Source organism: Nomascus leucogenys, chromosome 11 (assembly GCF_006542625.1).
Source record: "Nomascus leucogenys isolate Asia chromosome 11, Asia_NLE_v1, whole genome shotgun sequence".
NCBI classification, from domain to species: domain Eukaryota; kingdom Metazoa; phylum Chordata; class Mammalia; order Primates; family Hylobatidae; genus Nomascus; species Nomascus leucogenys.
This window is the reverse complement of record NC_044391.1, coordinates 109,831,736-109,853,469: the sequence shown is the minus strand read 5'-3', so window position 1 is coordinate 109,853,469 and position 21,734 is coordinate 109,831,736. Positions and strand designations below refer to the sequence as shown.

The 21,734-nt window shown below is 37.9% G+C and overlaps 1 protein-coding gene across 3 annotated transcripts in view; it reads right to left on the bottom strand.

Moving 5' to 3' along the window:
* Window positions 1–21,734, bottom strand: part of LPP (LIM domain containing preferred translocation partner in lipoma) — a 715,816-nt gene that overhangs the window by 150,929 nt on the left and 543,153 nt on the right. For all 3 annotated transcript variants that reach the window (XM_030822968.1, XM_030822969.1, XM_030822971.1), the window contains one exon: window positions 17,326–17,452. In XM_030822968.1, coding sequence (XP_030678828.1) covers window positions 17,326–17,452 — 127 coding nt within the window. The remainder of the gene's footprint in view (window positions 1–17,325; window positions 17,453–21,734) is intronic.

Genomic DNA, 21,734 nt, shown 5'->3' with positions numbered 1-21,734 from the left:
TTGTAAGCACTTCTGTGTATATTTTGTGGACTAATGCTTAATGGAAATGCTTGGAACAATTGTTTGGCATATCATAGGCCTTCAATAATTATTGAATAAATGGAGAAACAAAGAACAACATATATTTCCTATCTAGAGATCCTTATCCTTCTTATTTAAAGCATGTTTATAAATAAAATAAGATTCCAAGCCCTTAGCAACAACACAAAACTTAGAATTTTCCTAGTCTTACCTATACATACTGTGTGGTCTGTCTAGAATACCTCTTGACTTCGAAAGTGACTGCAATGCTGAGGCCATTCCTTTCACAGATGTCTTCTTAGGTGATCTCCAAATTAAGTCCACCTTGAGTCTAATGCGTCAGTGAGAATGCTGTTATTATGACGGATACATTTTGAATGGGAACGGGCTGCACGCACTTGGATTGTATTTGCTTGATCTGCCAGAGGAGAACCAGAAGCAAAAGTATCCCCATACCACCTGTGACCAGAGAGGTAGAACACAGCAGGTTCCAGCATAATCAGATACAAGAGTAGACTGCTCTGGATTGCTCTAGAGCCACAACAAAACTTTTCTTTAGAATCAAGGTGACACAGCAGCTTTCTAAAGACACCACACATCCAAAATTAGGAGTGGGAACTAAGTCGAAGAATCAGTTAATCAGTGTCTGACTTCCTGAACCATCTTAATGAAATAAAATGGCAAAATTCACAGATACATTGACACTGCGGCTGACGGCCTAAAATAGCATCAACTTCCGACTGAATGAGCCAATTGCTAGCTATTGCACCAAACTCTTTTGCCTGATGACATGTCAACAGGGTGACTGTATTTTCAAAATCAGTCCCCTTTTCCTTGCTCTCTCTCATTTCCACCTGGGCAATGAGACTGGGCCTCGCTTTTCTACAGATCACTAGACTAGAAGATGCCATAGGGATGGATCGTTAAAAGTTAAAACTATTTACATGTGTGAAAGAAAGCAGTACTGGATTGAGGCAAATTGTGGGGAGAAGAGAGTTTCTGGACATAAATATTGCTACAACCATAATAACCAGGTTTCAAGTCCAAGAAGGAATGGAGGAATAAAGATGCATATTTCAAGTGTTATTAATAAAAAAAAAATATTACGGTCAGAAATCGTCTTTTGTTATCTGGACTAAGCAGCCCAGCTGGGCACTACTACCCATGTAGGAGGGCAAAGACACTGTCCCAGCAGACATCTGGTACAGTGCAAACAAAGAGATGGTGTACCTGTATTTCTAATTGCTCCCTTATCAGTGGTGAAACCCTTCAATCACAGAAAATCAAATCATACTAAAAACATCCTCCAGGGAAAGTAGAGGGAAAAAGAGAATAGGATTTACCAGAAAAGCCATGGAATGAGCACAGATCCTGTGAGTCTAATCTTTTTCCAGGCCTTGGTTGGCTCATTTTCTGAAATCTATAGTCACAGGCATGGTATATGCAGGGGTTAAGAGCCGGGTTCTATGTTCAAATTGCAACTCTAATTACTAGATTCTGGGAAAATTATTTAACTTATCTTGGCTTCAGCTTTCTCATTGTAAAAGAACAGTATCTACTGCCTAGAGTTATAGTCCAGATATAAGTAATGCATGTAGAACTCATACTAAATAGTAAGTGCTCAACATGTACTAGTCTTATTTTAAGCAGAACCATTAGTGAGAATGGTTTAGGATCAAATCAGACTAGAGAATCTCTATTGCAAGCAAAACTCTTGGTGGAGTGGCACAAAGAGATTTAAAAAAAATCATCCAGCTCTATCTCCTCTTCTCATTTTTCTTTTCGGGGAAGACAGGAAGAGTAAGATAAGAAAGATGTGCTCTCCCATCTTAGTAATATTACAGTAAAATAGAAAATAGATAAACACACACGAGGAAAATAAAGATCATAAGAGTTATGAATCAAATACAATAGTAACAAAAATTAGAAATAAATTTTGACTTAGGAATTGGAGTTTTTTTCCTAGGATATGCTATAGTGCCTCTTTGTGTAAAATCTTTTTTTTTTAAGCTACATTCACAAGCTAAGTAGATTATGCATCTAAATTCTAGAATCCAATAGGACAAAGTGTTTTTGTTTAATCATTCACATCAATAAACACAAGTAAGTTATTTTCAGGGAAGCAGCAATTCAGTCCTGTCCAGGTTTCTGTATGTTTGCTGTCTCCCTGCTTTTGACCATCTGACAAAATGACACTGAGACCAGACGTTCAATAGAGGGTCCAGTCTCTGACTGGCCTCTGTTCAATAGAGATCACAGGTACATTTCTGAGTGGTTTGAGAAACAATTATAGAGGGATCCCAAACTCTCTTGATTAGAATGCTTTAACCAAGGCAGAACTAGACAATTTTAGCAGACTATAGACAAAGCAAAAATAACTAGGTTTCCGACTACCTGCAACTCTCAGCCTTGCAGAAATGTATTCTTTATTCTGTTAAAAACACTCTATATTGATTATGCTGACACTGACAGTAAAGCTGTGTGGTGGTTGGTTTCCTTTACATTTTCTTCTTCACATCTCAGATGAGAAAGTGGGTTATGATTCATCCTGTTCAATTTGAGTCAAAATTCATTTTGTCTTTTCAATTAGTTCTTCTACATTCCACATTAAAAAGCAAGAGTAGTTTGCTCAGCAAATGAGAACATTGTGGTATATCTTGGTGTGTTGCTTTCTCACACACAATGACTAAAAAACACTTTTTGTATTCTCTAGTGATATTCCAATTACAACAGAACATCATAAGAAAATACAAAGTGTTAATTCAAATAGAGATAAACACTGACGTTAACAATTTAGAGGAATGATTATTACACACTAATCATAAATGGCACAAATCAAGCCAGATGCTGCACTAGGTGGAGATATTAACACCTCTTAAATTTTTGGTCTTCTGCTACGGTTTAGAAAACTTTTTCATACCGACTTACGTAATTTGATTCCCACAATATGCACATAAAATAGATAGGGATAATTATCTTTTTAATAAGTGAAATACCTGAAATTCAGGAAGACTCTGAGGTTCTATAAAAGAGCTAATCTAAACAAGAAAACTGAAGTAATTTGGTTTTAACTTCTAACTTGTCCATGGATATGTTAGTCTTTCTGGCAAAATAACACTCATTTTAAAGCTGCTAAAAGAAGAGTTCTCAAGAATGTATAACAAAATACTCTAAGGAGAGCATAAATGTCACACGTCACTAACATCACACAGAAAAGATGACTTACACTTGGATTTCCTGACTCCAAATCTAGTGCTCACTTTACTAAGCTATCTGACAAAAGATGAATTATTCATTTTTATCACTGCTGTATCATCTACATTAGACTATTGCTCTGTTGATGGTTACCCATATTAATATCACTTACATATGCCAATTACCATTAGTAAACACCATTACTGAGCTGGTATGCCAATTACCATGACTGAACACCATTACTGAAAATGCTGAAACAGAGTGACGCTACTAGTGTACCCAACACAAGTGCATGGTATTCGTCATCATATTCAACATCCTATTCCACTTTTATTACCTGGCATTGAAAGCTACTTTCAATGCAGTGACCCTCTCATAAACCTCAGGAAATGGGTAACAGCAACAAGCAGAGCATAAAGTGATCTAGGAAATATAATTCTTGGGTTTGTTTACAATTCTTTTCCAGAACTCTGAGGCAAGCAGCATCGAAATTTTACATGGGGCAGCTGCTTTTCTTACTCACCTACATTTTAACAGTGTAGAGAGGACAACATATGAAAAGTGTTTGAGGCAAAGGAATTAAGGTCAAAAGGATTGCAATAGTTCATGTGTTCTAATCTCGTGATATGAGAGATGAGACCTATGGAAAAGAAACTGGCCTAAGATGTCACAGTGAGTCAGTGGGACAGTATCAGGCCAGCAATGCCTCTCAGTGCTGGATGCCTGGAACAATATCTAACACAACACTATATAACACAACACGATCCTTCACAAGAACATGATGACTCCGCATGCAAAAGAAAAAAGAAAAAAAGTATGCTTTATACGCTTAATGGGTAAGCTTGAGGACACCATTTCACCATGGTATCCTATCAATTTTTCTTCTTGTTGAATGATATCCACATTTCTCAATATTTCAGACATTAGCTGGTGCATGAATGAGCTTTGTTTTTTGTTTTGTTTTGTTTTGTTTTGTTGAGACAGACTGTTACTCTGTCACTCGGGCTGGAGTGCGGTGGTGCAAACACGGCTCACTGCACCATTGACCTCCTGTGCTTAAGTGATCCTCCTACCTCAGCCTGCGAGTAGCTGGAACCACAGATGTGCACCACTATACCTAGTAATATTTTTTTCATTTTTTTTGTAGAGATGGGGGTCTCACTCTGTTACCTAGGTTGGTCTCGAACTTTTGGACTAAGCAATTCTCCAGCCTCGGCACCCCAAAGTGTTGGGATTACAGATGTGATCTGTAATTCCAGCCGTATTTTTTAAATTTAAATATAGTATTCAGTTTAATATCTTTTACAGGAAAGAAGCAACTTAGTACTTCAACCCACAGAATCAAATTATAGATGTTATTGACACGAAGGAAGACAAAGTCGGATAAAAAGTTAATTGATTTAAATAAAAATATTAGACAAATAATACTATGCATAGTTCACATATATGGTAAAAAAATTATGAAGATGCTCACTAATGACTGAAGAAAGGGAAGCTCTCAAGCGAGATGGTTTCTAAATGCCACTGTAACTTTGCCATGACCCTAAGGCTGACTAGGAAAGAAAGGGTGAGTCAGTGGAGGTTAAAAACTCATTTCCACCACTCCTGCCTACTGTATCTTCTTAGGCTCTTTCAGCAAGTTACTAGTGTACACTGTTTCTGTTTGCTCTTGTTGAATTTTAACAAATGATGCTCACTGCCAGATAGGAGTAGAGCCAAGTTCAAGGCTCATACAAGCTCAAAGTTTGATAGTCAAACCTTTGAAACAAGTGAGGACTGAGATCAGTACAGTACTATAGGAAATCTGGAATAATTAAATACAACATGACTAACATCACAGTCAGACTTAGGAAGAGAATTGGGATAAGGTCATTAACTTGGACCTGATTCTGTGATTTCTTTTTTTTTTTTTATTGCCTTGGATATTTTTTGCTTTTTCTTTTTAAGTATTTTACCGTTTTTGGTGGGAACTCTAACTACAGACAGTGCATTGCCACTCATCTTCACACACCAGGAAGATCTATGCCTGTACCTCTTCTCATGAACTATTTCAACATTTTATATGGCACAAGTACAGTGGCAAAATCCTCTGAACCTGGATAGAAAAGAATACATTTTCCACTGCCAGTTGTGAAATCTGTTCTCTATCAAAGAGCCCTTGGCCCTAGAGGATTTGACAAATGCTTTCTCTCCTTGGCCATTATATCATTTCCATCATCTCCCATTGTATACACTACAATAATTGGTGACTAGTAGGCACTCAATAAATATTTGTAGATGAATGAATCAGTCAATTAAAAATACAACAGGGCCAGGTGCGGTGGCTCACGTCTGTAATCCCAGCACTTTGGGAGGCCAAGGCTGGCAGATCACGAGGTTTTAGGAGTTCAAGACCAGCCTGACCAATATGGTAAAACCCCATCTCTACTAAAAATACAAAAATTAGCTGGGCGTGGTAGCACATGCCTGTAGTCCCAGCTACTTGGGAGGCTGAGGCAGGAGCATAGCTTGAACCCAGGAGGTGGAGGCTGCCGTGAGCCAAGATCATGCCACTGCATTCCAGCCTGGGCAACAGAGCAAGACTAGGTCTCAAAAACAACAACAACAACAACAAAAAAAACCAGATGCCTACCAAGTACAACTCCACGGATGTTCAAACAATGGCTTTGCTGACAGTCAATTAATTACGCCTTCTGACAATCCTAATGTCACTTCAAAGTCTGTAAGGAGATGCTTATCTGTGTGTTTTAGAGAAAGTGGTGGGGAAAGTGCAGGTTGGGGGAATGATGGTGGTTTGAAAGGGAAAAGGAGCTGAGTTCACAGTTAATTGTGTTTGTGTGTTAATACCAGAAGATGCATAATTAGCACTTGTAGGTTCAGGTACCAGTACCAAACTGAGACTTTCTTTGCACCACATACAATGTGTGCCCCATCAGTGCTTTCTCTCCCAGAATTTCAAGTTTGCTTCCACAATTAATAAGCAAAGGACATTCAGTTATGAAGTAGAAATCTCTCTTCTACTTTTCTCTTCTGTCTTCTGATAAAGAGATAGTGATCCTAATGCAGCTGAATGACTGGATGTCTGCTGTTTGTATCAAGATGGTACACCAATCCTGGGTGGTGGTTCCCAGTCTTGAAGAGGCTTACTTTAAATGGACAATCTTTCAGGACAGGTTGCTATGGACAACTCAAATAAACACAAGAAAAGAATGTTTCTTTCAATGTGATGCCCTGTCCATCCAATCCAATTAGATTAGAACAGAAGAAAATTGTGGTGGTACAAAATGGTCCTGGGAACCAAAGACTATAGATGAAACCTACAGGTGGAGAAAATGTGACCCAGTACTTAAAAAATAAAATCTTAACCAGGTACTCTCTTCATTGACCAGTTGAACCTTTAAATTTCACAGAAGATACATGCAAAAGAGATCAAGTCCAAAGGTGTTAATCCAATTTAAATTTAAGTTCAATAAATGTAGCAGCCATGTCTTGCTCTAGTTTATATATTCTCCAGTGCCCTTAAGTGAATTAAAAAAAGGAATGAGAAAATCTGAGTTATACTCTGCAGCTCTGTCACTAACAAATTTGTGACCCTAAAAATCTCACTCATTTTCATGATCTCTAAAAATGAAGAGGTTTTCCTGGTCTCTTAAGATTCTCTCCAGCTCTAACGTTTTATGATTTTATAAGGTGCTAAATAAATATATCTTAAATGAATGAAGTATTTCCTCCCTGTAGTTTACTATATACCATGTCCTGTCACAGAAATGTGAATGTCTGCTCACAGTTTTCATTTATTAGTTCATTAATTCATTAACACCTATTAAATATCTCTGATGTGCTAGGCATTATTCCAGGAATGACAGGAAAATAACACTGAACTAAACATAAATTGTTACCCTCACGCAGACTTACATTTAGTGGAGAAAATAGATGGGAAATATTACAAGTAAATTGGATAAAGACACTGAGATAAAAGATACTGGGAATCTCTTTTGTTCTTTTGTATAAGAAAACTTTGGTTCTTTTGTATTTGAAAAATACATACACATAATTCCTTAAAAGTTATTTATTTTATTCTTTTTAAGGGCAATGTGTTCTTATGTTTGAATAAGGTGGATCTAAGGTCTGAGATCACAAAAGTAGCAGGCCCGACCTACGTCTGCACCTTTGTAAATAGCCCTGCCATTCCTCTTCATGCCATCAGAGGCTGTCCATTACTCAGAAAGAAAATTTTGACCATAAAATTCAAAACACACCTAGTTGCATGGCTTTGGATAAGTCATTTGGGATTCAGTTTTCTAGAAAATGAAGGATTTTCCTAGATAATTTCTAATATCACATTCTTCTTTACTCTAAGTCTGGGATTCAAAATCAATGCTTAAAAACACACTAGCCAGGCCGGGTGCAGTGGCTCACGCCTGTAATCCCAGCACTTTTGGGAGGCCCAGGCAGGAGGATCACCTGAGGTTGGGAGTTCGAGATCAGTCTGACCAACAGGGAGAAACCTCGTCTCTACTAAAAATACAAAAATAATTAGCCTGGCATGGTGGCATAGGCTTGTAATCCCAGCTACCTGGGAGGCTGAGGCAGGAGAATCGCTTGAACCTGGGAGGTGGAGTTTGCTGTGCACTGAGATCGTGCCATTGCACTCCAGCCTGGGCAATAAGAGTGAAACTCTGACACAAAACAAACAAACAAACATACTAGCCAAATTAATAAAAAATTAACGTATGCTAAGATAGAACACATAAAATGCTCAGGATTATTATTTATTTAGTGCTGTAAACATATACTACTCTGAACAAACATTACCAGAAGTCACTACCACAAAAGAAAATATATCTAGTATGCCTTATTAACTAGAAAACATTCTATTCCCACAACTCAAAGATATCCTAAACAAAAAGTTGGAGAGAAACAAAACCAAGAAACCCATTTTTCTCCCCCAAATCAATACAATCTTCTCTCTAAGCCACTTATTGTCTAATTTTTCTTCCATTGTGGTTTTGGGGTTTTTCATTAATTAGGTCATTTATCTGTGAAAACAAGATCCACTAAAGGTAGCTGCCCACCTGGAGTCATTTCCCAGTTTGTAATTGATAGGAGCACTTTGGAAACCATTTTCTTGTCACATAATAACACAAACTATGAAATACAAATTACTTTACACCTCTCAGTTGAGATCATCTAAGCACTTTACAAAGCAATCACATCGTTCCTTATACAGATTAAAAAGCTAAAACATGAAGTATGTTAACTCATCTATCTTATGACCCATGACCAATTCAGCAACATGGTGTTAACAGCACAATGGGGTGAAAAGCGAAAAGAATTTAAAGTCTGTAGGCCTGTGACCCAGGGCAATTCTGCTACTTACCTGCTTTATGACTTGTGAGGGTAGTGGAGAGCCCTGGGGAGTGGGGAGTCCCTTAATCACTGAAATCTTTCATTTCTTTATATCCCAAATGGAAATAAACACTCTGTCTATTTTGTAGGACTGCTGTCTTGCTCAAGTGATATAACATGTAGAAAAGTGCTTTAAAAAGCGTTATATAAATGTTAGTTGAAATCATGTAATAATAATAATGATAATCTAGGGGTAGACCTAGAAGATGGATGCAAGACACTAACTTCCAAACAAGTTTAGATGCCTAAGTCACAAAATGTCAGAATCGGACAGCACTTTTGAAGTATAATCTAATCATCCATCAGTTGCTTGAGTACCTATCACCATTTTCACCAACAAGGGATTATTAGATTCTGACCTAGAATTTTACAAAGACTTTCTTCTGTCTCTTAAGAAAGTGATTTCATTATGCTGAATGGGAACCGGCCAGACCCCCCTCACTTGCCTTTGTTGCTAATTTTTGGATCACAAATATTAAGTCAAATTCCTTTTCCACATGATAGTCTTTCAATAGCAATGAGGGCTCTAGGTTTTCCTTTCTCCATACCTTCAACTGCACCTCAGATCATGGTTTCTAATTTCCTAAGCATCTTAGTCAAGTCCTCTGGACAAGCTCACTTATCAACTGGTCCCACTAGTGCAGAAAGAAAATGGACCATCCTCCTCATTGTTTTTTTTGTTCTGTTTCTATTCATGAACATTCATTGGCCCTCCATTTTCATCTTAATTGAGAAGATACCAAGGCACCAAATACAATGAGCTGGCATAACCAATAAAGTGATCGATCATAGCTCTTTATTCATGTTCATGCTTTTCTTCTCTCAAGGCTTAGCATGTGCTAGTTCCCTGGTGCCTCATGCCTTCTACTTTTGTCTAGCTGTCCTTTGAAAAATGAAAGCTTAGTTCCACTGGAACAAACTTCTGGTTTTCTGCAAAAATCCTCAACAACTCCTACTGACAATACTCAGAGATGAACAAAAAGTTTCCTTGGATAAATGCTAAGGTCTGAGAAGAGAATTTACCTGGCGCTGCTCTGAAGGATTCTTCAAATAGCTCACTCAATAATTTTAAGGCTCACATACTTCTGCTTTTTTTTAAAGAAGGAATAAGACAATACCATATAAACAATGTCAAGATAATTACAGCTCTATGCTTAAAAATATACTGTCAGATATTTCCAGTCCATCCTTAGATGCATTACAACATCCATTTCCAGAGATACTGTCTTCCAATAGTGTTGTCTTCAGCCTTAAGGGCTGCTCAGCCAGAATATTATTATTTGGAAAAAATTATGCCATAGTCAGAGACATAAATGTATGAAAAGCTTCATATGCAAACATGCTTTCTCTTACAAAATGAATGAAAGCATAAAACTTAGAGGCTCTGGGTGTATTACGTAAGGCTGTCGGTGTATCAACCAACATGGAAAAGTCTTGGACAATTTCAAAGAGATATCTTAAGGTTATCTGGAGAAAAACTCAACTTTGCTTTCCTTTAGCTGCCTAAAACTGTTTGAAAAACCAAACTTTAAAACTGGCAACTAGCCCTGTAGATGCCCCGGTTTTCTGATAATAATGCCTTTCTCTCCTATTCATTTTAATACTCAATTTAAAAGTTTTCCATTATCTATTATAAGCTCTGAATTTACTCTAAATTATAATAATTTACAGCTACTTCATCGCCCCGTGTTCCTTTTTTTTTTTTTTTCTTTTTTGAGACGGAGTCTCTCTCTGTCACCAGGCTGGAGTACAGTGGAACGATCACGGCTCACTATAACCTCCGCCTCCTGGGTTCGAGTGATTCTCCTGCCTCAGCCTCCTGAGTAACTGGGACTACAGGTGCGTGCCACCATGCCCAGCTAATTTTTGTATTTTTAGTAGAGATGGGGTTTCACCATGTTGGCCAGGATTGTCTTGATCTCTTGACCTCGTGATCTGCCCTCCTCAGCCTCCCAAAGTGCTGGGATTTACAGGCATGAGCCACCCCTTGTTCTTTTTAAGCATCTATCACTAGAACTGAGAGCCTCCTTTAGTATCAACATATTTTTCTAGTGTCCAGGAAAAAATTTGCTCTAAAATGCAAGCACTTGAACCAACGCTTCCTGTAGGTGAGCTGGGCTAAACATCCACTGTCTGGTTTATTGAATTGGGTAAGAATTTTCTTCTACCTCCAACTTTCTACTATGCTTCCTCCCTTTCCTCTACAGAGTAGTGTTTAGAGGCCCTCTCAGTGACACTAGTGTTAATGGAAAGACACATGTCCATGGTAAGGAAATCTGTTATAGCCAAAACTTAAGTCCAAGTAGATGGAAAATGCCCACATTATAGAGATTGTATCTTCCCTTTAGAGATGTAGACTCATCCAACTGCTTTATCACGGTTCAACATCTGTGGCATTTACCTAATATTGTAATGCAACAGTCACAAGTTATAATGAACATGGACAAAAGAAGGCATGGAAACACTATAACTATCACCTTTTCAGAAGAAATCATTAAAAAAAAAAAAACCCAGCTGAGATAGTTAAGGGTTTCTGCTTGTTATATTTTATTAAAAACCTGACTTGAAAAAATAAGAACAGTGGCTATTAGTGATTTGCCTTCTCCCAAGGTCAAGAGAAGAACTACAGACTGCAAAATGGCTGATAGGGAGGTATTAGGTAGACTGTCTTCCTAATGTATGTACCTCAGCCATGTAATAGCAGTTAATTCAGGATGTTAAAGATAGTTGAAACATATCAGTGACATTGAAGTCCAAATTACAAACATGTGATCTTGGGCAGAAGCAGTCCCTCCATCTCTCACTTGAAGATCATAACTTCATAAGGAAAAGTTATGACATAGGAGAGAAACAGTCAATTACTGACAATCACCAGGAACAGCATGTATATACCTTTCTGTAATGGTAATGTATTATAATAGACATGAGATCAGAAGAGTGAGGCCAAATTCCAAAATTATTAGCTATGTGACCTTGAACAACTCATCAAGCCTCTCTGAATCTCTATTTCCCCATCCAAAAAATGAAATGAAGACATCATCGCCAGATCTGCCAGTCATGTTGTGGCTGCAACTTGGTTTTTTAAACATATGGAGCTCTAGGTAAACATCAGCTTTTGGCATCACTACCACAATTGTCCCCATCTCACCAACAATAGAAGGTGTGTATGTCTGGTAAGAAATTAAAAAAAAAAAAAAATGGGAAATTTCAAAGACGCACTGTAGTCGTTAAAACATGAAAGTTGAGAAGGTACAGAAATGTCAATCTCTCTACCCACCCAAGGTGGGATTCTTAAGGTAATTCATTTGTGACAGGCTTCAGTACATTTTTAGAGAGGAGGGGAGTCCTTATAGTTGTTGCAGTTATAGCATCTCTAGCTGTTTTAACCTGAAGTGATTCTGCATCCCCACATTTATCTATCTCTGTTTGTCTACATATATCTGTCAATCATCCCTCTCTCTCTTTCTCTCTCTCTATTTCTGTCACTCTATCACTACTTCAAAATAAAATTGTAGACATAATCATACCTCACCTTATATTTCAACAAATAGCTCATAAAAATAGATTTTCCTGCATAATCACAATACCATTAATATCATCATTAAATTAACATTGATGTATTATCTAATATATCATTCATATTCAAATTTCTCTAAGTTTGCTACCAATCCTTTATAGCTTTTTTTTTCATCCAGAATTCAATCAAGACACATGCCTTGCATTTGAATGGCATGTCTCTTCAATTTCCTTTAATCTAGAATAGTGTTTTTTAACACTGACAGTGTGGAAGAATTCAGGACAGGTGTCTTGAAGCATGTCCCATCATCTGCATTTTTTACTTCCTCATGGTTGGATAGAGCTGAAATATTTTAGCAAGACCACTGCCTAGATGATGCTGCAGACTTCCTACCTTCAGTTGGCACATGCCAGTCTGTCCCATTATTGAGGATGTTAAATTTCATTACTTGGTTTAAGAGGGCTTCCAGGAGACCTCTCTATTATAAAAGTTCCTTTTCTCCTTTGTACTTAAGTCATCTGTGAGGTGATCTTCTGGTACCTCTCCCAATACTTTGAAGCATACGATAATTATAATTCAATACAAATAAAACTGTTAAGAGAGATGAGGGGCTCTGTAAAGAAGCAATAACTATAATAACATGTTCATGAATCATTCCACTTATGAAAAAAAAAAAGAATGTGTCTTGGAAGCAAAGCAACATGACCACAAAGGCACCCACTCCGTTGACACCATTTATTTACATTTTGTTCACTTTCACTCCCTAGTACAGCTTGTAGTCTAGCAGGAGATCTACGACATGAAAGCACTTAATTACCTTCAGTAAATCAGCTATAGTTTAAATAAAAATTCCAGCATTAAATAGGCAAAGTAGTAAAGAAAGAGTAGGTGATGGGATTTTGGCAGGGCTGAGAGGACAGTCCTGCAAAAAAGAGAAGTTATTTAAGGGAAGTGCTTGGCAAAGCTATTTTCAGTCCAGAATAGGCCAAAGGTAAAACTCTGACAGAAAGCAAGAGAAGACTTTATCTATCGCTCTTGGGTCAGACCCTGCTGATGCAAACACACTCCTATGTATTCTTTCTGCTCATCCTCAGGCAGACTTATGGACTCTCACATAGCAGCTCAGTCACACCCAACACAGTGCTGATATCTGCACTGAAATCCTTGACATCTGTGACTCTCTTGTCCTTCCTAGGAACCCGTGAGCTCCATGAAGGCAGAGCCTCTGCATTTGGGTGTCCCTAACACCCAGCACAGTAGCAGGCACAGGCTTAATGTTTAAAGCACGGAACAATAAAGGACAGTTCTTTTCACGCGTCCTTTGCCTCTTGATTTCATCTTGCTGGTAAGAGGTGCATCCTGGCTCTGAAGCCTGTGTTTTTAACCACTATCCATAGAGCAGTTCTCATGGCATGTGATCTCAATGTGCAAGGGCTCATTATAGACAATAATGTTCTTAGCCTTTAGCCGGACATTGAAAGCCTTCCCTAGATTGGTCCTAACCTACTACTTGAACCTTATTTCCCAGTATATGCTACTTCTCACGTGGACACTTCACTCCAATGGTTTTATTCCCTGTTATGTCAAAACTCCCCTCATGAGAAATGACTTCACTTCTCTACTATCTTCCTACTTCCAAATGTCAATTACCACAATTTTAAAGACTTACTCAAAGGCTAACTATTCCATAAACACTTTTCCATTCCTCTCTCTTGATTTTATCTTTCCTTTTTCTGAATTCTCAAAGAACACTTGATGACCATTGATTAAGTCACTTGTCACTTTCTGCCTTGTGCTTATAATATAACATCATAACTCTGTGCACATATCCTATTAGACTATAAGAACCTCAAAGGTAAGATCCACATCTACCCCCACCACCACCTAGCAGAGCAGCCTGAATATTATCATAGGCACTTTTTTTTTTTGTTTTCTACACAACGTGAATTTTCTTTAAATAATCCTGGCCTCAACTTATATTTTGTTAATTCTGTGTACTTAGAAGAGAATGCTCATCTCTTATTTCCCATCTGTCCAAAGCTAATCTCCACCATAAACACTCTTCTAAATATGTAGCCTGGCTAGCTTTCCCCATCTTTTACAGTGTGGTGTTTAAATGTACAGATCTGGATTCTAATTCAGTTCTGCAATGTATCAGCTATTAACGTTAGGCAAATTAATAGTTCTGTGCCTTAATTTCAAAATCTGAAAATGATAATAGTATCTATTTCACAGGGTTATGTTTTCCTATAAGAGTGAAATGAGTTAATTCCTATAACGTAAATAAAATATAGTGCCGCCATATCATAAGCACTCAATAAAAGTTAGCCATTTTTCCAAATTTTCAAATGGTTATTCATCCCCATTTGACAATGATTATTTACCAGTTAGTGACATATGTTCTATTGTTGCTAGGAACTTAAATTTAAATTGAGCATTATTAATGGATTTTTAATGAGCATATCTTATGTCTTAAATAAACTACAAGCCCCAAGAGCATGGGAGAACCTTGAGTATTGTATTGAGCATATTCTACATGCCAAGAACTTGGCTAAGTGCTTTGTATAAATATTTCATTCATTTCTTAAAACAACAGTATAAGCTAGTTATTATTCCCGTATTACAGATAAAACAAAACAAAAATGAAGGTTTAGAGGGAATAATACTTGTTCAAGTGTTCTAAGCTACTAAGTAGTAGAGCTTGGACAGTTCTTGAAGGGAAAGGTAATAATTTATATCTGTTTCCCAGAGTGTTCAATATACATTCATTCATGCAATTAGCATCTATGTTCAGTTTTTTTTTTTGTGGCTATATATTGGGTTGCTATGATATTTGAAGCATATATACTTGGTAAATCAGCTTTTCCTTTTTAATAGGGCCTAAATACAGAGACCTTATTTTTCACTTTTAAAAAAATGTATTTTAGACCCCATTATAAACCCTCCTTACATGGCAATGACAAGAGCATTAATAAACTTTTTGTGTATTTTGATGTAACTAGAAACCTTCGTGGATTTTCTATGTTTTGTTTTACTGTTCTCCATGCATTGTTGTTAATCTCCATCAATTTATGTTTAGCTTTATTGTTATACTTTAGATTAAGGATGTTTGTACATTGAACTTATTACTGCTGAAAGAAATGCTAGAGACCATTCGCCCCAACCGTTGATATAGTGAGGTGGGAAATGGGGTTCAGGCAGATGGGTGACATGTCAGTATTGCTTGGCCAGCGAGGGACAGAGAAGAGACCACAACCAGATGTTTCATTCCCACTCTTTGTGCTCTTTTAGCTGAGCTAAACTGCCACTCGAACACAAATAAAAGCCAGGGTTTTCATATCCTAATACCTCCTACTTCATCTACTGTGTGTTTTTGGACTGGTATGGTCAGTTAACCTGTCATTACATATTCCCATATAGGAGCAAAGAAGACATGAAAATAGAAAATATTTGAAGAAGCAAAAATCCTGTGCAATTTCCCCATTTTTGTGCCTTTACTAATACTCTTCCCCAAATGTCCTTTCTCTATTTGTCCTTAAAGCAGTGCCACTCAAAAAGTGGCCCATGGATGGGTGTCTAAGAAATGCGTATCACCCTGGATGAGATAAATATAGGAACAAAGGATTAATATTTAGAAACTAGTATAAAAATTTAAAAGAGTAATTCGTTAACAGTTAACTCTAATAAAGATAAAATTTCATCTTCCATTTTATTTTGCGTCTTTTATTTCCCTAGTAATTAATTTTAACTGACTCAACAAAAATACTGGTCTCCAACAGATTGGGAGGAAAATGGTCTTCTGCCACAGAAAATGTGAAAGGCACTGGTTTAAAGGGCTCAGATTCAAGTGCCACCACTTCTTTATCAAAGTATTCCTGATGCTCCTAATAAATGGAGCTTTTAAAACTTCTGGCCAGGCACGGTGGCTCACACCTGTAATCCCAGCACTTTGGGAGGCTGAGGCGGGTGGATCACCCGAGGTCAGGAGTTCAAGACCAGCCTGGCCAACATGGCGAAACCTCATCTCTACTGAAAATACAAAAACTAGCCAGGTGTGGCGGTGGGCACCTGTAATCCCAGCTACTTGGGAGGCTGAGGCAGGAGAATCGCTTAAAACCCGGAAGTGATGGTTGCAGTGAGCCAAGATCATGCCAGTATACTCTAGCCTGGGTGACAGAGCAAGACTCTGTCTCAAAAATAAAATAAAATAAAATAAAATAAAATAAAATAAAATAAAATAAAATAAAATAAAATTTGCAACAATTGACCTATGCCTTCTTATGTCTTTTATCACTTTCTACCTAGACTAGTAATTATTTGTATGCTTGTCTTACCTCTTTCTGAACAATTTTAACCTCACTGAGGACAGGTTATGTGTCCACAGAACCTCACAAGTGGCATATAATTCACAAATTTGCATTATATTCATGGACTGGAAGGATTAACCATTCCTAGTTATTAACAAGTTTGAAGAGGGGAAAATTAAAACTACAAAGAAAACATCATTTCTTGAACCGAGATAGAAAAAAAGATTAAGAGTACCATCTGGAAATTGGATATTAGACAATATCCAATTCCACATTTTTTACTTGAATCTTTAGACCAGTGAGAAATGGGAACATACACAGAAATCCTATTTCTGCCTAATGGGGAGCTAATAAGTTGTCAAAAAATAAGCCTTCTTTTTTAAAACAAAAAACAAAAAAACAGGATCTCACTCTGTTGTCCAGGCTGGAGTGCAGTGTCACAATCACAGCTCACTGCAGCCACAGCTCACTGCAGCCTCGACCTCTCAGGCTCAGGTGATTCTCTAGCCTCAGCCTTCTGAGTAGCTGGGACTACAGGCACATGCCACCACACTCAGCTAATTTTTGTATTTTTAATGGAGACAGGGTTTCCCCATGTTGCCTAGGCTGGTAAAAAATAAGTCTCAACAATAAAATTTGTATCTAAGGAAACTCTAAAGACCACTGAAATTTTAGTATAAGCTAAGTAGACATCACATTTATGGCAGTCTTGCAAATGCAAATCCTACAATTACTTAGTTGTGTGGGGATGTATATCAACTCCCATGCATCTGGACTCAAACACTTTACCAGTGGAGCTGATAATAGTTCCAATTACTTAGGAAGGAAAACAGAACAAGATAGTTACTTCAGAAGTCAGCTCTAGGCCCCACTCACCAAAGTATTCGTCAGCAGGTGGATTTTCCATGTCATACAGCATCTTTTTGGTCAGATGCTCAAGCTCATCCTCTGGGCGGAATGAAGGGGGAACTGACGAAGGCCCCAGTTGCCCTGTATGGCCACCCTGAAAGGCAGAAAGCATACGGTCCTTTAATTGCCACCTAGACCATCAACCAAGGCAGTCAGCCTAAATAAGCAGTGATTGCACTGGAGAGGAAAAAGCACTGGACGTGGCTGTCAGGAGACCTGGGTTTTAGAATTAGTTTTATCACTTATTCAGTGGCTAACCTTGGACACATCTCTTTACTCATTTGCCTTATCTAGATGAGTCATCTATCAGGCTTCAGAAATCCATGTTTACAATAGGAAGAATCTATTTTGTTCAACAATTGCTAAGTAATCACTATTTGCTGTTACACATTTATGAGAAAAATAAATTGAGTCTTTCTTTCTTATGAACCTTACAGTGAAGTGAGAGATACAGGCACATTAATAATTAAAGCAAAACAGCTGCAGAAAAGGCAAAGTAAGGGCATAAGGTGGGATCTCTCGCATAGCCCGCGATGGACTTCCTGAAGAGAGGGGGCAGAGCAGGCTAGGCCTTATTCAGCTACAAGGGAGAAAACATACAGGTAGAAGTTTCTCATACTCAGGTTAAAAAAGTCAAGCAACATAAAGAGCTTGTGGAAGTTGTGTGCTTCGGGACTACGTATAAACTTTGAGATAGGAAATGAGATAAATCTTATCGAGTACAGGAGTCCAGAAAGCGAACATTTTGGTTCTAGTTCTCTTGTTCCAGTTAAGGAAGTTGAGTAATTTCATTTTTCCAGCACTGCAAACAGCCAGATTTCAAATAGTGATGATAAGTCAGTAGCATTGATACTGGGTTGGTGTTGAAATGGGTGGGTGAGAGCAAAGCTATGAGGATGTGAAGACATACAGAGCGAAATGATGGACTTTGGGGCTTGGGCGCGGCCAGGTTGGGCAGGGGGTAAGGGATAAAAGACTCCATATAAAATGTATAGTCTTTTATCCCTCATCCCCTGTACCCATATGGGACATACAGGGCCACTGGGGCCTTTGTCTATTCCCCCTTCATTCCACTCTTATGGGTGGTACAGTGTACACTGCTTGGGTGATAGGTGCACTAAAATCTCAGAATTCACCACTATAGAACCCATCCATGTAACCAAAACTCACATGTACCCCAAAACATACTGCAATAAAAAAAAAAATTAAAAAATAGGTGGGTGAGCCAGAATTACAGCAATGTAAGAGAATCAAATATCAATCGAGAGAGTACTTTAGATCATCAATGAAGAATAAAAAGTATGTAAAAATGGAATAAAGGCCATATACTAGATTTAATGTAGCTTTGTGCTATGTGATTAAAAGGGAATTTATCACACTTTCCATTGCATATAAATTTGACCATTTCTAATATCTCACCCCAACATTCTTAATAAAAGTGTTATAAAAACAGAAACGCTATTATTTACATTGAGAACTGATGATGACGTCCACCATGGGTAACGGGCAGAGATGTGGGTTGGGAATGCTCTTGCCTTGATATTTATGCATTGTTAAAATAGTTGGCCAAAAGGTTCTCTTTTCAGAATGTTTACAAGAGTAAGTTCAACAAAACTGGAAGCTACACATTCATTCTCCTATTATCTTCACTACACCAAATGAGCTCTTGGGTGTGAAAATCCTGTAAAGTACAAATCTCTGAACACATGCTATCATTCCCAACATTTACTACAACAACTCCAAGACGGGTATTAATCATTTGTGTGATGTCTAAAGCGTTAAATGTCTTCTAAACATAGTCAAGAAGGTTCATTAGTACCTATTTGGCCTTTTCTCTAAAATAATTTTCATTTTTTTTGGTTTCCCAAAATATACAGATATTTGAAGTACAGACACGCAGAAGGCTGAAAAGGCCAAAAATATTTTATGCTGGTCACTAACCTTAGCCTGAGATTTTTTTGCATTGTTGAACACTTTGGATTAGAGATGAGACAGTGATGAGTAAACTATGGCATACGCTTAGGTTACCGACAAAAAAATTGAGTTGCTTGCCTGGATCTGAAGAACCATTATGCTAATCTCCTCTTTGTGAGACAGGGAAACTGGGACCCCCCCAAAAATCAGGGAGGGCTAGTTTTGATAAAGTCAGGACAAGAGCTCATCTTTTACTGACTTATTTATTAGCAAACATTAAGGATTAAACTTAGGACCTCCTCTGAACGGTAAACATTACCTGTCATATGAGGATTAGAGGAGCTACTGAATTATTCAGTTACTCTTTTGTTTATTGTTTTATCCACTCATTCTTACAGGGTTTATTTTGTGTACCTTCTGTAAGAACCCAGGAGGGACATGAAGATATATTACACACAACCTTTGTTTTTGAGAGTTTTGCAGTCTAGTGGGGGTAAGAAACATGCACAAATGATTAATTATAAAAAGCGCAGGTCGGGCGCAGTGGCTCATGTCAGTAATCCCAGCATTTTGGGAAGCCAAGGCTGGCAGATCACTTGAGGCCCAAAGTTCAAGACCAGCCTGGCCAAAATTGTGAAACCCCGTATCTACTAAAAATATAAAAATTAGCCAGGTGTGATAATGCATGCCTGTAATCCCAGCTACTTGGGAAGCTGGGGCATGAAAATCGCTTGAACCTGGGTGGTAGAGTTTGAGCCAAGACTGTGCCACTGAATTCCAACCTTGGTGAAAGAGGCAGATTCTGTTTTCAAAAAAAAAAAAAAAAATTAAAAATATATATACAGCATAGTATATTGATAGGTGTTTGCATAAACATGCATACTGGATGAATGGTTGCCAGTATTTTTAAACTTTAAATTGCATATATGTGGCTTGCTTCCAGGAAAATTGTACAGAAGTACTCATACAAGTGAATAAAATTAAATGACGAAGGTTGGTCACAGGAGCCATATTTGAGAGGAAAAACAAGGACTAACAAGGTAAACTAACCAGCAAAAGAATCACCTAAATAGCCAATGACAGATACATACATTGTAAATCTATGGAACAAGCCTGCAAAGATGAACAAGACATGTTTCACAAAGAACAAATCCAATTGCAGAATAGGATAGAGTAACTACAGTTTCTTTACAGATCTATATAAAGACCAGGTACCGAAATGTTAAAGGAGATTCTTTCTGGCAGGTGGAATCTTAGGGGACTTTCACTTTCTACATTTGTTTCTTTATTGTACAGCATGTAGTTCTACTTTTGTAATCCATGAATATAATTTTTTTTAAACATGATGACTTCAAGTGATAAAGATACGCTGGACATGACCCGCTATCCTGGAGCTTCCAACCCAGGCCAAGTGAAGGACGCTGAGAGGAGCACAGTTTCAAAGTTGAGACGTAGTTTGGTGTGAGTGGGAAAAACTACAAGTGGTTCAGTATTTCGGTATGGACAGGTGGAAAAATAGGAAGGGTCAGTTAATTACTGCTTCCATGCCATGCTGACATGTTTAGGGCTTCTCGGTGAGCTAGGGGCTCCAGGCCTTGGGTAAGAACATGGATAAGTCTCAAAATCTAATGTGTTAAACTGTCTTTTGACAAAACAACAACAACAACAACAAAACAGGTATCTGTAGTGTACACGAAATTTACTTACAATTTCAAGAAGTTCAGAGACCACAGGGAATATATTTGCATGTTCTCAGTTAGGAACATTCAGGCATTAGAAACCACAATAAGTGTTTTTAGAAGAGTGTTCTAATCATATTTAGAAAGTTCCCTCTGAAGTAGAGTGTGAATGGGAGAGCAGCAAGACTGAAATGAGATGGTGAGTTTATCTAATATACTAGTGGCCAGAGATAAAGGAATACATTATATGGCAGTATCATTATGGCTAGAGACAGAGATTTGACTGTGACCTTCACTGGGCATCCTTAGGTGAGCTTGTCAACCTTTCATAACTTCAGGTTCTCTTCTATCAACGGACTTGCCATTGGTACCTCACAGTCTCTGTAAGAATTAAAGTGAGATAACCCACATTTCACGATAAATAGAGTTTAACTACTTTTAGACAATTGTAACAAAGAGGATCTCTTTGAATCTCTCAAACTGCCTCTGAGGGAGTGGATTATTACAGTTCAGGTAGTGGAATTGAAAATGAGGTTGGGAAGTGACCTATACCTCTTCTCCAGCCTTGCAATACAGGGAGACCTTGAGCCCAAAATATGGTGTCACCTGTCTCCAAGCGCCATGCATTTTTTCCCCAACCAAACAATGCTTCCCATAGAAAGTTCTAGAAAAGTATAAAATATTACCTCTAATAATAATGGTGCGAGTTGTTTTAATTAAGCCAAACGACTCTTAGAGAAAACTTGATAATTCCTGTCTTCAGTCTTAGGGTGGACCCTCAGA